The sequence below is a fragment of the Eurosta solidaginis genome, chromosome 4 (genome assembly GCF_040869045.1).
Source record: "Eurosta solidaginis isolate ZX-2024a chromosome 4, ASM4086904v1, whole genome shotgun sequence".
Taxonomy (NCBI): Eukaryota; Metazoa; Arthropoda; class Insecta; order Diptera; family Tephritidae; genus Eurosta; species Eurosta solidaginis.
Genome location: NC_090322.1, coordinates 200,704,550 through 200,718,957, shown reverse-complemented (window position 1 = coordinate 200,718,957; position 14,408 = coordinate 200,704,550). Strand labels below are relative to the sequence as shown.

The following is a 14,408-nucleotide window of genomic DNA, read 5'->3' as shown; positions in this document are numbered from 1 at the left end:
AGAATATTCTTTTGCAAATATCTCTCGACAGAAATAAAATTTTTTTTAAATTTTTTTGTAGAGTTTTAACAGTTGTGAGCTAAAGTAGAGAATTACTACTAAAGGAAGGTTCCGCGGGAACGTTGACCCAGGTGCGGAGATAATTTTTCTTACAAACAAGTGTTGTTAGAACCTTCTATTAACCAAAAAATATTAAATTTATTCTTGAAATGTATTTTCAACACCTTTCTTTCCTCTTAAAGTAAAGTGTAAAACTTGATTTGAAAAAGCTCTCAAAATTTTTGGTGATTTAACATTAATAAGAAAAATAACTGCACTAACTCATCATTGTTTAATGGAGCTGATTAAAATACCAAACTATATAAGCCCTATTTTTAAATGGTTTTATTTGGCTTGACTTGACAGGCCGGCCGGCCGGCACGAATTTTGTAATTAAAATTTAAGTAACTTCCCGATAAGTTGCAAGCTTCAAACTTGGAATATAGTTCACAACCCGATGACAATGCAATAATAAGAAAAAATCCGATAGGTGGCGCCTGGATCAAAATATTTCAAAAAATCGTATCTGTGGTCCGATTTGGCTCATATTTGGAACAAATATTACATACAGTCCGTTAGAAGTCACATCAAAATACTTTGGAGTTCCAGGACTTAGATTGTAACAAATTGTCAGGAAAAAGTTCTTGTAATAATGAGTCACTAAATGAGCTAAATAGAATGAGAAATAATAGGCAATTTAGTCTAAAAACTTGAAAAAAAAAATAATTAAAAAAAAATTTAGTTTAACGGTTTTTTGAAAACAATACTTACCTCAAGTAATAGTAATACTAAAAGCTAGAAAATAATTAGGTAGGTCCTAGGTACTGGTTGGTTCCAGCATCCACACTAGCAACAACATCAGCACTGAAATCCAGCGAAGAATCAATCTTGCCAATAAATGCTACTTTGGACTAGGTAGGCAATTGAAAAGTAAAGTCCTCTCTCGGCGAACGAAAATCTTACTCTACAAGTCACTTATCGTACCCGTCCTGCTATATGGGGCAGAAGCATGAACCATGACAACAGCAGATGAAGCGGCTTTCGGAGTGTTCGAGAGAAAAGTTCTTCGAAAGATTTATAGACCCCTACGCGTTGGCGATGGCGAGTACCAAAGAAGATTTAATGATGAGCTGTACGAGCTATACGCAGACATCAACATAGTCCAGCGAATTAAAACGCAGCAGCTGCGCTGGCTAGGCCATGTTATACGAATGAAAGATGATGCTCCGGCTAAGAAAGTGTTTCTATCGGAACCCGCCTATGGAAGCAGAGGTAGAGGGCGGCCCCCACTCCGTTGGAAGGACCAGGTGGAAAACGATTTAAACTCCCTTGGTGTGACTATTGGCGCCGGTTGGCGGAGCTAAGTAGCGACTGGCGCGCCTTGTTGGACGGCCATAACAGTTTAGACGATTAAGCGCCAATTAAGTAAGTAAGTAAGGTCCTATGTACTAGTCACCACACTCCTCATAAATGTAGGGTGTTGATCAGACAATTAAATAAAGGCGTTGGGCGCGTGAATTTTCTAAAAATGTGAGGCGTACCATAACTGATTAAGGTTCAGTTCGTCTTATATATGACTATCAATAGAAATTTTACGCGTCCAACGATTTTATTTAATTGTATGATCAACGCCCTAGATTGATGAGGAGTGTTATGACTAGTACCTAGGACCTACCTAATTATTTTCTAGCTTTTAGTATTACTATTACTTGAGGTAAGTATTGTTTTCAATAAATCCGTTTAACTTAACATTTTTTCAAAATTATTTTATATTATTAATAAATCTATCGAATAGTGTTAACTTGTCCCACCTGCCAAAAAAAGTCAAAAGTTGTTATTTAAAATTGAAAATGCAACCTTTAACTGCAATATCTGTGGACAGAGCATTATTGTTGTCGAGGTCAATACGCGCGTTTTGACACCTCTCTTGATATTCTTAGACGTGTATTAGCAGTCCAACCCTGTTCTAGACTTTTACCACCTTATCAATTAAAAAGCATCCTAAACATGGCTTTTGACACCCACTCTATATTTTTGACGTGTATTTTCCACTCGCCTATAAAGTTACTTAACATTTTCCAACATTCGTAAAACAAACATAGCAAGCATTAAGTAAACTGTCACATTGACAATGAAACTCACTAAAAAATCCAAAAAATTTTCCCCAAGTGTGTCGAATACGCCATTTTAATTTGGCAAAGATTAATTTTAACCAACGCTGTAGTCAATGTAAAATATTATAGAGCACAAAGAGATTAATACTTACATAAAATTTTTGAAAATTATAAATAAAATACAATTGAAATCGAGTGATAAACTAAAAAAATGTGCATTTCCCTTCTTTTTGAATATTTTTTGCAGAAGTTGGGTGTTTAATAGACTGTTCATTAAAGACCCCAGCTCTAAATCGAAAACAGAACTGGCTAAACAAAACTGATAGTATTTATTATACGAACAGGCGAGAAGGAAAGGAGTGAAAGGAGAAGTTTCAAGGAAGACCACAAAGAGTTTATTGGTGACGCAGTGAGTAAAGCTCTATACTACCAATAATAAGTTAAATTGAAAACAGACGAGCGCGCATCCAACCCAAATTACGGTCCTACACATATCTTCAACGACTCTCATTATAAATCAACCAAGTTATAAGCAGTGATCTATACAAAAACTGTTTTGAAATCCACTTCGAAAGAACGTGCAACGATAAACAGCGCTCAGCTGCAAACACTAAAATCCACAAAAAAAAATTATTAAGTGTGAGAACACTCATTGTAATTCTACAATTCTTTATACACAATAATAACTGAAATAGTATTCATCAATAATAACTAGAAATAACATAGAACAAATTGAATCAGGAAGAAAAGACGGCGAATGCAATTTAGAAGTGCGACGAAGGGGGAATTTTTGTGCGACGTTGAAAGGGGCGCGCAAAAATTAAAAAAACATACAAAAAATCAAGCAAATTCAAACCAGTTTTAAACATAAATAATAAATATTTTAATTATACACTTAAAAATAATATACATTACAATATTTTATTTTAAATCATATATACATATATATATATTTACAAAGACACTAATAAGTTCAAACTCGAAAAAAAGCAAACATTTGTTTATTAACGTTTTTTTTTTTTTTTGGAGAAAATTAAAACAAAAAGCATAGAAAAGTTTGCACCCAGCAAAGGCCGTAAAACGAGATTAGTGAATTCAGTTGTGAGTTAAAAACCCCAGCGCTGCGTATTGAAAATAAAATTCTCAAATTCAACGACACCCCATAAGAGGCTTCAAATTTTTGCTTAAATCTGCTTTTGGATTTACGTACATACCGACCCAGACTACTAACCGAGTGCCACCAGTGGTTGCTACAAAGAAGTCTGAAGAGGCGCCATTTTTTAAATAAAAATAAAAAAAAAAAACAGTAAGAACATTGCCAAGTGCTCAGTTGGAAAAAAATAAACAAAAATCAAAAGATCAAGTGGAATTTCGCAATAACTTCTTTGGCGCCTATTCGACGCATTCAACGTATCCAGCAAGCGTGAACTAAAATACATCAAACTCTGCTATTCTTATATTAAGACTTTACTCGCAAAACAAGCCATTTTTACTAATTGACGATATACACATACTACATACTTATAAACTACGTTAAATATTTTTCCAGCGTTATTTTACATTTATTCTTTGTTCAGCAAAAAAGCCGTTTAGAAGCATTATTTGTTCTCACGAAGGAATCGAAAGTTTTGCCGCACATTACTCTTGTTAATCACGCTTTTACTACTTACCAACAAATTTATATACGTATATATATATCTATATATACATCGTTTTAGTTTATGAGATCGTGTCGAACTGGTCATTTACACTATTGCATATATATACATATACGCATAAATTGGAAAGATACTAGCGCCATATTTGTATTATTTTAACAAATTAATATAAAAAAATAATAATAAAACACAAATTCAAAACCAAAGCTAGCAAGTCCTTTAAACAAAAGAATTTCGAAAACTTCTAACACTCATAAATTCTACAAGAAGGATATAAATGCCTGAACAAACATAAATCAAATTACAAGCAAATTTAAAATAATAAAAGAAAATCATTAAAAAAAAACGAACAAACCACTGGGTTTATATAAATTTGTGAGTAAACGGCATTAGCCGCATTTGCCTAATACAAACAAACAAACCTATTACCGAAAATTTAAACTTCCGTTTTTTCTGCCGCCGTATATTCAAATATTTACAAATTAAAACAACAATTTAGTTGCACGAGCTTTAACTGACACTCAACCATAAATTTGAAATAAAATTTTGCGCTTACAACGCTATCCAAGCGCCAAGCACGGCTTATTCAACTGAGGCATAAGGAAAGGGCGCTCACAAAAATTTTAAGCTATACCACGCTCTAAGCTCGAGTTGTTCATTGTTTTCATATATAACGTCGATCAGTGCAAAAGTAAACGCCACTTATGGCATCACGCGAGGAACAACAAACAATATCTTCTACCAATCTCACCACTACCACACCCAATAACAACAACATTTCCACCTTTGATCCTGTCACCACCAATAACTCGACTGCTGTTGATCTCACCTATAGCACAACTGCATCTAATATTACTTCAGCAGCACTTGCTGTTAATTTGGCATCGTTAGAAGGAGATTTTGCCTGTGCTGCTGATAAGCAATTATTGAGCTCTGCCACTGCCTTTTTAGGTGGTGGTGGTAGCGTTAAAGCTGGTGTTGGCAACACCAACGGTACACTATCCAACCTAAATATTAACGCTACAACTACTGGTACTGCAAGTGCAACTAATAGTGCTGTTGATTCGATTGTTGAGAATATTGTAAGCTCTTTGACACTTGACGTGGATATCGAACCACCAATTATTGTTGGTAGCGGCGCTATTGGCAACTCAACAATGTCACGTGAGTTTAATAGTGGCAACGGCATTGCTGCTATAGAACATAAGAGCGTTTCATCACGTGCATCCTCTTTGGCGGGCAATATGTTTAGTGAGGTATTCGAAAATAAAGGAAACGAATTGGAATCGGGTTCGCTTGAAGACTCATGTGGCTCGTTAGGCTCTGATGGCATGGATAGGAATTGTAAGATTTGCAGGTAAGCATAACTTTTGTGTTATTACAAATAGATTGTTAAACTTCAAATTATTTACGTTTGCTTTCTCTTCTATTTGTTTGCATCATAGTTCACGTTTGGTAACACCTCGTGTGCTCTCATGTTTACATGTATTTTGCGAATCTTGTTTGTTTAAATTGTTAACGGATGAGCCGAATAATGGCGGTAACACATCATCCGCTTCGTCTACCACTTCAACTGCTGGGGAGCTAATGCCACCATTGAAATCGGTTATTGAGTGTCCTACTTGCAAGCAAGTAACAATGGTAAGTACTTTGGCTTGGTAGCTTCATTAATCCTTTACGCGTTTTTTATGGCAATAAAATAATTTATAATTAATCTTTCACAAGTAAGCTGCTTCCTCCAAATTTCCTAATAGTTTTTTTTTCCTGGAAAAAAACGCGCCTAAAAATATATTAATTTTTCTAGGCATATTTTCATATCGAAAAAAAAAAATTTGAGAAGAGAACACAAAGTGTATTGAGAATGCAGTGGCGTGTGCTCTCAGTGGTTAGCTAGCGTAGTCGAAATAACTGTAATCATAATCCTTTATGTTCTTATTTGTGGTTAGAATGTAACAAAGTGAGTTAGTCAACGAAGTAAACTAAAGTCGTTAGGCTCACTTGCAGAACGACAAGTTAACTCAGAGTTAACCTGACATGTGGTGTTGAACTCATACATGTTTGACAATTGAAACAATTGAAATTAACTGAGCTAAAATAATAACCCATCGTTGTAGATGGGCCTAAAATAAGTGCTTATAATGTTATAATTTTTTTTCTCGGACGTTGTGGCAGCGCACTGCCCTCAAGTGGCCCGATGAAACCAGGCTAATCCTGTTATTTTTTTTGTTTTTGTTTTTTTTAATTCATACATAGTTTTTTTCTTTTGGTATGTATGCTAATTCTTATTCTTCGAGAGGCAGTGGCTTCTTAAACGCCGAGATCTAAAACCGGTCAGCTAGAGAGAAACTCATCAGCTGAGAAATATAGATTCACAAAATACAATAGATATAAAAGTATAAATATAATTTTTTAATTATTAAGAGAAGATAGAACCGTTTTCTTATGACATAGAGCGAGTCCGAAACATCAATTATTCTCGAGTGAGTGTTATAATCCTCACACAAACATAGAAGAGGTTCTTTTAGTTGGAAATTGCTTCTGCATTGTTCAAGAATTATAGGTTTAAAATGCCTTGAAATTCGGCATGGAACATTCAAGTTTACTTCGTTCAAAAGAAATGGGCTTGAAATCGATCCATTTAAAAGGCTAGCCATAAATAGTACCTAGCATTTCTCTACGACTTGCAAGGGTAGAAAGATTTATTAGTTTTAACCGATTAGTGTAAGGAGGAAGATTATACGGAGAGTCCCTTTGAAGATTTCTCAAGGCGAAAAGTAAAAACTGTTTTTGAATTGATTCTAGTCTATCCACATTAACTTGATAACGCGGATTCCAAATTATCGATCCATATTCTAGAATCGGCCTCACCAATGATGTAAAAAGGGGTTTTGTAACGTAAGGATCACTAAACTCTTTTGTCCATCTTTGCGCAAATGCTAAAACTTACTTACTTACTTAATTGGCGCTTAACCGTCTAAACGGTTATGGCCGTCCAACAAGGCGCGCCAGTCGCTCCTTCGCTCCGCCAACCGGCGCCAATTGGTCACACCAAGGGAGTTTAAATCGTTTTCCACCTGGTCCTTCCAACGGAGTGGGGGCCGCCCTCTACCTCTGCTTCCATAGGCGGGTTCCGATAGAAACACTTTCTTGGCCGGAGCATCATCTTTCATTCGCATAACATGGCCTAGCCAGCGCAGCCGCTGCGCTTTAATTCGCTTGACTATGTTGATGTCTGCGTATAGCTCGTACAGCGCATCATTAAATCTTCTTCGGTACTCGCCATCGCCAACGCGTAGAGGTCCATAAATCTTTCGAAGAACTTTTCTCTCGAACACTCCCAAAGCCGCTTCATCTGCTGTTGTCATGGTCCATGCTTCTGCCCCATATAGCAGGACGGGTACGATAAGTGACTTGTAGAGTACGATTTTCGTTCGCCGAGAGAGGACTTTACTTTTCAGTTGCCTACCTAGTCCAAAGTAGCATTTATTGGCAAGATTGATTCTTCGCTGGATTTCAGTGCTGATGTTGTTGCTAGTGTTCATGCTGGTTCCCAGGAGGGTGGGGCCGTGTGTAGAAGTCCACGAAAGTGGGGAAAGCTTCTGACCGCCATTCACCTGGGAATGGCCAGAGCGATTCTTTTGCATGCGGTTCAAGCAGCTCACTACTGCCGGTCGCTTGCGGCCAAGTATCCTCTGGTTAGCCGCTAAACACCCGTTTAACGGTGAGCTAATGTGAGAAGGCGACAACCTGGCTAGGCCACTCTGACATAATCGGTTTAAGGGCTAGCCGGGGGAGATCTCATCGGCAGCGTCTGTACACCTCTAGGTGCGGCTGCAAGCGGGCGTCTGTCTTGGAGCAAGCGGTTCGCTATATAAACGTGCCAAGTAATATTTTCACCCCCGCTGAGCGGGTTGTGCGCTGGGCTTGGGACCCGCCACGTAAAACCATACTCCAATGAAATATAACAACAAGCCTCGGATAAATACACTCTCTATTGGTGAAATGCTAAAACTACTCTTGCTTTATTGACTGTGGCATTAATATGAGGGTTGAAACTAAGTTTGCATTTCATTGTAACTCCCAAGTCTACAAAAACATCAACGCTTTTCAGAGTTTGGCCATTAATTGTGTAAGATGTTGGATGTACGTTCTCACGTGAAAATGCATGAATTTACATTTTTCTATGTTGAGCGGCATAAAATTCGCATTACACCAAGTAACTAAACAATTTAAATCCGCCTGGAGTACAGAACGTTCTTCAACCCACGCGTATGACTTAAAAAGTTTTACGTCGTCGGCATACATTAAAATTTTATAATATTTTATAGTTGTGGAAATATCGTTTATAAAGAGCAAAAACAGAATAAGACCGAGATGGCTGCCCTGAGGCACACAGGAGGGAACATCGATGACATTCGAACAAATGTTTTTAAAAATTACTCTTTGAGTTCTACCGCAAAGATAGGAGGAGCTCCTGTGAGTTAGGCCACGTTGAAAGCCAAGAAATTGGAGTTTATAAACAAGTAATGAGTGGCGTACTTTGTCGAATGCTTTGCTGAAATCAGTGTATATAACGTCGGTATGATGATTGTTTCTAACCCCATTAAAGACGTGAATTGTAAATTGGTTGTGGTTGATTTGGCTGTACAAAAGCCATGCTGAGAACTATTTATCAATGTAGAAATCGAAAATATAAGGTGATTAGCTTCGAAAAGCTTAGGGATAGCGGAGAGTTTTGCTATTCCACGATAGTTTTCAATAGACTTGCTTCCTTTTTTATGGAGTGGGATAAGAAAAGATTCCTTCCAAGCCGTCGGGAAAATGCCATTTTTTAAAGAGAGGTTAAACAGATCAGTAAGGGGCTGGTAATGTATTCCGCACATTTTTTAAGAAACCATGTCGGGATCAAATCGGGACCGTATTGCATATAGCATATATTGAGTTACTAGAATGGAGCTCATATGGATAATTTGTAGGTGATGAATCAACCACAGCAGAGTAATTAGAGTGAAAGAATTGAGCGACGATTGATGGATCCCATATGTAGAATGTTACTTAGGGACTATCTACTTATTCGAGTATCGAATATTCAGTAAGCAGATTACTATCTGCGCTGTTGTCTTTATTTATATCTTTACTGAACAAGATATTCAGATTCCTAGTTAGAACCGTAGTTAATCCAATATTCTCAAGACTTTCAACATTCGTCGTTGAAATTTCTTTATAAATCCAACGAATTCGGAAACAGTAGTTCTACATATTTCATTTATGTATTTTTTACTTTTTTTATACTAATTCAGCTTCTTGTTTCAGATTGGTTCAAAAGGTGTCGAATCGTTGACTTGCGATTACATATTGACTAATATTCTCGATCTCTCAACCATCGAGTCGGAACAGTTATCGTGCACTTCGTGCAAAAGCAAGGAACATGCTATTTCACGTTGCAGCGATTGTGCTAATTTCTTGTGCGGCGGTTGTGATAATGCCCATAAGTATATGCGCTGCTTTGAGAATCATGAAGTTGTAAAGCTCGAAGATTTGCAAAAGTCTACAGCGGATAAGCCATTAACTATTCATAAACCCCTTTTTTGCAATGTTCATACCGCTGAAAATTTGAAATATTATTGCTTTAATTGCCAAATTCCAGTTTGTAATGATTGTTTGATTGCCGATCATAAGGGTAGTGAACATCATTACGATGTGATCGCTTTGGCTGAGAAGTCAGTGCGTGTGGATGTTGAAAACTTGATGAAGGAAGCCAGATCTAAGGTATGCTTACTATTATTATGTTTTTGACAAGCAGGATATATGAAATTTTTTGCATTTTAGGTGCAATATTGTGATGCTGCTGCCTCAAATCTCTCCAGCGCTTTAACTGAGCTTCAAACCCAACACGATTCTGCACGTGCACGAATAGAAGAAACTTACCAGAATTACAAGAAAATTTTAGAAAAGTGTCGCGATCAATCATTAACTGAATTGGGCAAACTTCATTCAGAACGTGAACTGAAAGTTATGGATTTATTACAAAATATCGAAAATACTATGGGAAAAATTGATAGTACATGCAAGTTTACAATGCGTGTTCTCGAGCAAGCCAACGCAGCTGAATTTCTCTCCATGAAAAAGTTAATAAGCTCCCAATTTATAAATCTAATTAACAGCACTCCAAAATGTGACATCAATTACTCGCTTACTTTTGACACAAAAACTGAAAAATTTGAGCAAGTCGCACGGGAAACGTTTGGAAAATTCCGTACCGAATCAACACCACCGTCACCAAAAGAGAGTACACCACCACCTACGTTGCCCGGTATGCCGCCCACTATGATGGGCAGCCGCAATGGAGGAGGTATGAATAATTGCGGCTCACAAGGTCAATTGGCAGGTGGTGGTAGTTCAGTTACTGCCAGCAGTCCAATATCATTGCCTACATCTATGCAAAGTTCTTTCGATGGTGACTTTTCGGTATTGGGGAATGGCTTTCTTATGCCCAATGTTTTGACACCTGATTCTCCACCACATCAACCGCCAACATTGCATCATCAAATCTCACAACACCAACAACCGCAGCCACCAGCAGTGCAACCACCAATGCATGGAGGTGCAGTAGTAAATGGCGTAAGAGGCTTTGATGGCGTTAATTGTGTCAATGGAGTTGGTTTGCCAGTTACAGGAATTGCAGGCAGTTTAAATGCTCTTACAGGTGGTGGACATGCTCATAGCCATAGCCATGGTCATGGTCATAATCCTGCTGGCGCCAATCCACTTAACGGTGGTACTGGAAATAATATAAATGTCGGTGGTGCATTGAATAACGGCTTAAATGCTTCCCTCGGCCAAGGTCTAAATGGATTAGCCAGCGGTGGTAGCGGGATCAGTGGTACACTTAACGCTGCACTTAATGGTCAATCGAATGGCAGCACCGCTGTTGGCGGTGCAGCACCTCCACCAGGTGCTTACAACAGTATTCTTGAGTATAATTTATCACGTCTTGCCAGTCTCACTGAGGCAACTCCAGATGTTACATTAAATGATGCATTGGTGGCTCCTGGCGCTGGCGCAGGTAGTCACCATCAGTCAGTTGTACCGTCAGCATCAACACAAAATCAACAAATTTCTTTGGCTGATATATTATCGGGTGACCAGCGTGCATTCAATAATTTGCAGGCTCTTGCCAAAATGGGACTCAACAACGGTAAGTAATTTTTTGTACTGGAACATTTGTCGAAATAAGGCGCTCGACATAATTTCTGTGTTACTAATATCAAATGCAATTCGAGTCAAATTAAATATTCTGCAATGTCATCATAATCTAGATCTAGACATCACATTCATTGGCTCACAGCTTATTTTATACATTATGCATCTATGTAGCCACCTAAGCCAACGAAAGCTTACAAAAATTTTATAAAATTCAGTTTTAAATTTGCCAAAGAAAATTATATGGCAGTTCGTATAAACTTGTATGTGCCTCATAAGGGGGTATTGTTTACACGAATACCAATATCATGTTTGAGAAGTATTGAAAATATTCGGTTGGGTACATAGTGAGAATACATATGGGGAAATCCGCCAAACTTTGGTTTTTTTTTGTTGGAGAAAAAAATTTTTTTTTGAAACATAGTAACACGCAAATATCTTTTTGTTATAAACATTGAGGGGTAAATTGGAGCTATAGTGCATCGCCGTTACTCGTCTTACATAATACCCCAAAAAGATATAGTCAAAAGATCGAGCAAAATATATATAAATTGAGGTCGCAATGTTAAAAATACATTTATTTCAACACTTCTGTACCGATTATATCAAAATTTTAACAAAATATGGAGATATATGCAGCTGTTAGCTATGTAAAATTTTTTTGATACACGAGACCCGGTTTTGTAGATATCGGTAAAAATATAAAACCGAATAACCGCCAAATATTTTTTACTACAAAGTTTGCAACAAATTTATTTTAACACCTTTCTACCGATTCGTTTGAAACTTTAAAAACATATAGATATGTGAACGAAGTATGTTTAGTAAAAAAGTTTTAATACCCGAAACCCGGTTTTAGAGATATCGGCAAAAATATGAAACCGGGTAACCGTCAAATAACATTTAACTTACTGTAGTTGTCATATCGATATTCCCACATCTTAAGGATATTACATGAAAAAAGTAATGTAAGCACAGAACTTCATTAAAACATGAATAACTTTCCTTGCGTGAATACTCCAAGATGAGACAATTGATGGTATACTATTGTGGTGTAGAGAAAAAATTACCAAACGGGTATGAAGTGATAAAAGTAAAATTGTAGCTGTGCCCACAAAAAAACATGCACCTGAAAAAAAATTACGCAACCAAGCGGTTCCAATTTTCTGCCTCTACCTTCAACAAAACTGAAAGGGGCACATCGAATTTGAAGCCCTAGGTATTTTTAGTCTCTGACAGGCTATTATCGTGCATAATCTAAATTTCAATACTCAGTTGCCCCAAAAATCTGTAAACAAAAAACTGCCAATATTGAAAATGACAAAAAAAAGTATCGCTACTTTGATTGATGATAGTTTTGAGTATTGCAGGGGCGCATTAATTTTGCTCATACTTTTAGAATCTCCGTCTCAAACACTACATTTAGTTTAAATTCCATATTGTTTCAGCGATGCCTTAAAACTTTATCGAAAAAATTCAAAAAAAAAAAAACATGAAGGGTATCGCTTGAAAAAGTGTAAAAATCGACGTTTTTTACTTATATCAACTTACTATCAACTTTCTTGATTTTTAAAATCATCACATCGGATAGTCAAAAGGTCAAACTTAATGTCCTTGTACTTTTTTCTGGCCTTAAGTTTTTTGCCCGTGTGTAAAACCCGAGTATCCAAAAAAGTAAAAGTTTTTGGGATTTGCCCATATGTGTATTATAATTCTAGAGATTAAAATTCGAACATAAAATATGTATGTTTAAGAAGGAGATTTAAGGAAACAAAGTTAAGCAAAAACGATTTTTGAAACATTTGTTCACGCAAAATTCTCGATAAGGCATAATATGTAATCTAAATTCGGTTAATTTTAAGTTAATTTAAGTTAATTTTAACAGCGAAAGGCTTTATGCCAATATTATGTTTTCATGTATAATTAATTTCGTTAACATTATTTTAGTCGAAGAGCCTATATTTTTCATTCACAGAAAACTTTAAACTTCTTCTAGAATAGCTATGAAAGGAATTTAAAATCGAAATGAACATTTTTTATTTATATTCGAATTTTTCATTATTTAAGGGAATCGTAATTAAAAAAGCTGGTTGAACCTTTATTATTCTTCGCAGTGTTTGCATTTGCTACTCCAGAGCAGCAACAGCGACAAAAAATATGCTCTGCTACTGCTCCGGCTTTGAATATGAGCCTTGCGTAGAGCAGAGCTGTAACATAAAAGAGTGATAGCATTTAATATGCTCTGCTACGAGCTAAGTCGTATTTTCATTTATTTAATTCATTCAGTCTAAAAGTAAATGCTTTCTTACAGACTAGTTAAAAATTGAAAACAATTCAAGCTTAAACTTTATAAGCTGTTATTAAAGTTAAGAACACTTCTGAATCGGTTTGCTGATGTATAGTCCTAGTTATAGCTTTATTCATAGCATAATTCGTTTTATGAGTTATTTCGATAAATAGTTTAGTATGCCGAAGATCACGTAGTGGAATATATGGAATGAACAAATTAGATAAATCAGAGCAATTCGTGTTAAAGTCTATTACATTATAGGCAAGCATGAGTGAGATAAAAGTTCTTCTGCCATGCAAAGCCTTAAGACCAAGCAATTTGTGCCTGCTGGTATATGATGGGAGGCCGTCTGGCCAGTGAAGCATCCGTAAAGCAATTTTCGTAAACATTTTTTGAACTCTCTCAATTTTATAGGAGTTAGATTCATAGAAAGGATTCCATATTATTGAGCAACATTCAAGACCACTTCTGACCAAGGATATATAAAGTGCCTTCAACGTCATAGGGTCCTTAAAGTCACTGATGTTACGTCTACTGAACCCAACCATTGCAAAAGACTGCAACAATGAAGTCAATATGACTGGAAAAAGAGTGTTTGGAGTCAAAAATGACACCGAAATCTTTAATCTCGACAACGATTAAGGTTTAGCATTTAGTTTGCAGTTAAAATATGTCGCAGTTGTCTTTTTGGAATGAGACACAATGCAGCATTTGTTTGTATTTAAAAATAAATTATTGTCTGCGCACCATCCGGCAAGAGTCCAGATCAGATTGCAAGTTAGTGCAGTCAGAGCTTTTACGGACATCGTCCGCAAACATCAAACATTTTGCGAATTTGAATTGCTGGGATAATCATTTACCACAATGGGTGCCCTGCGGAATACCTGACCAGGCGTTAATATGTAGAGATGACTTGTCGGCTCCAATTGCCACATACAGCTTTCGGTTCGATAGAAAACTCGTGAAGAATTTCAACAAGTTTCCATTGATTCCATACTTGGCTAACTTGCGTACTAGAATAGTATGATCAACCTTGCCAAATGCTTTCGAGAAGTCAGTGTATATGACGTCGAGTTGCTCAGAGTTCTCTAAAGCACGGACAAT

General features: G+C 36.7%; 1 protein-coding gene across 4 annotated transcripts in view; it reads left to right on the top strand.

Moving 5' to 3' along the window:
* The window catches only part of mei-P26 (meiotic P26), a 77,454-nt gene that overhangs the window by 37,740 nt on the left and 25,306 nt on the right, over positions 1 to 14,408 (top strand). For all 4 annotated transcript variants that reach the window (XM_067784556.1, XM_067784555.1, XM_067784554.1 and 1 more), the window contains exons 2-5: positions 2,401 to 5,168; positions 5,257 to 5,452; positions 9,125 to 9,580; positions 9,641 to 11,009. In XM_067784556.1, coding sequence (XP_067640657.1) covers positions 4,516 to 5,168; positions 5,257 to 5,452; positions 9,125 to 9,580; positions 9,641 to 11,009 — 2,674 coding nt within the window. In that variant the 5' untranslated portion in view covers positions 2,401 to 4,515. The remainder of the gene's footprint in view (positions 1 to 2,400; positions 5,169 to 5,256; positions 5,453 to 9,124; positions 9,581 to 9,640; positions 11,010 to 14,408) is intronic.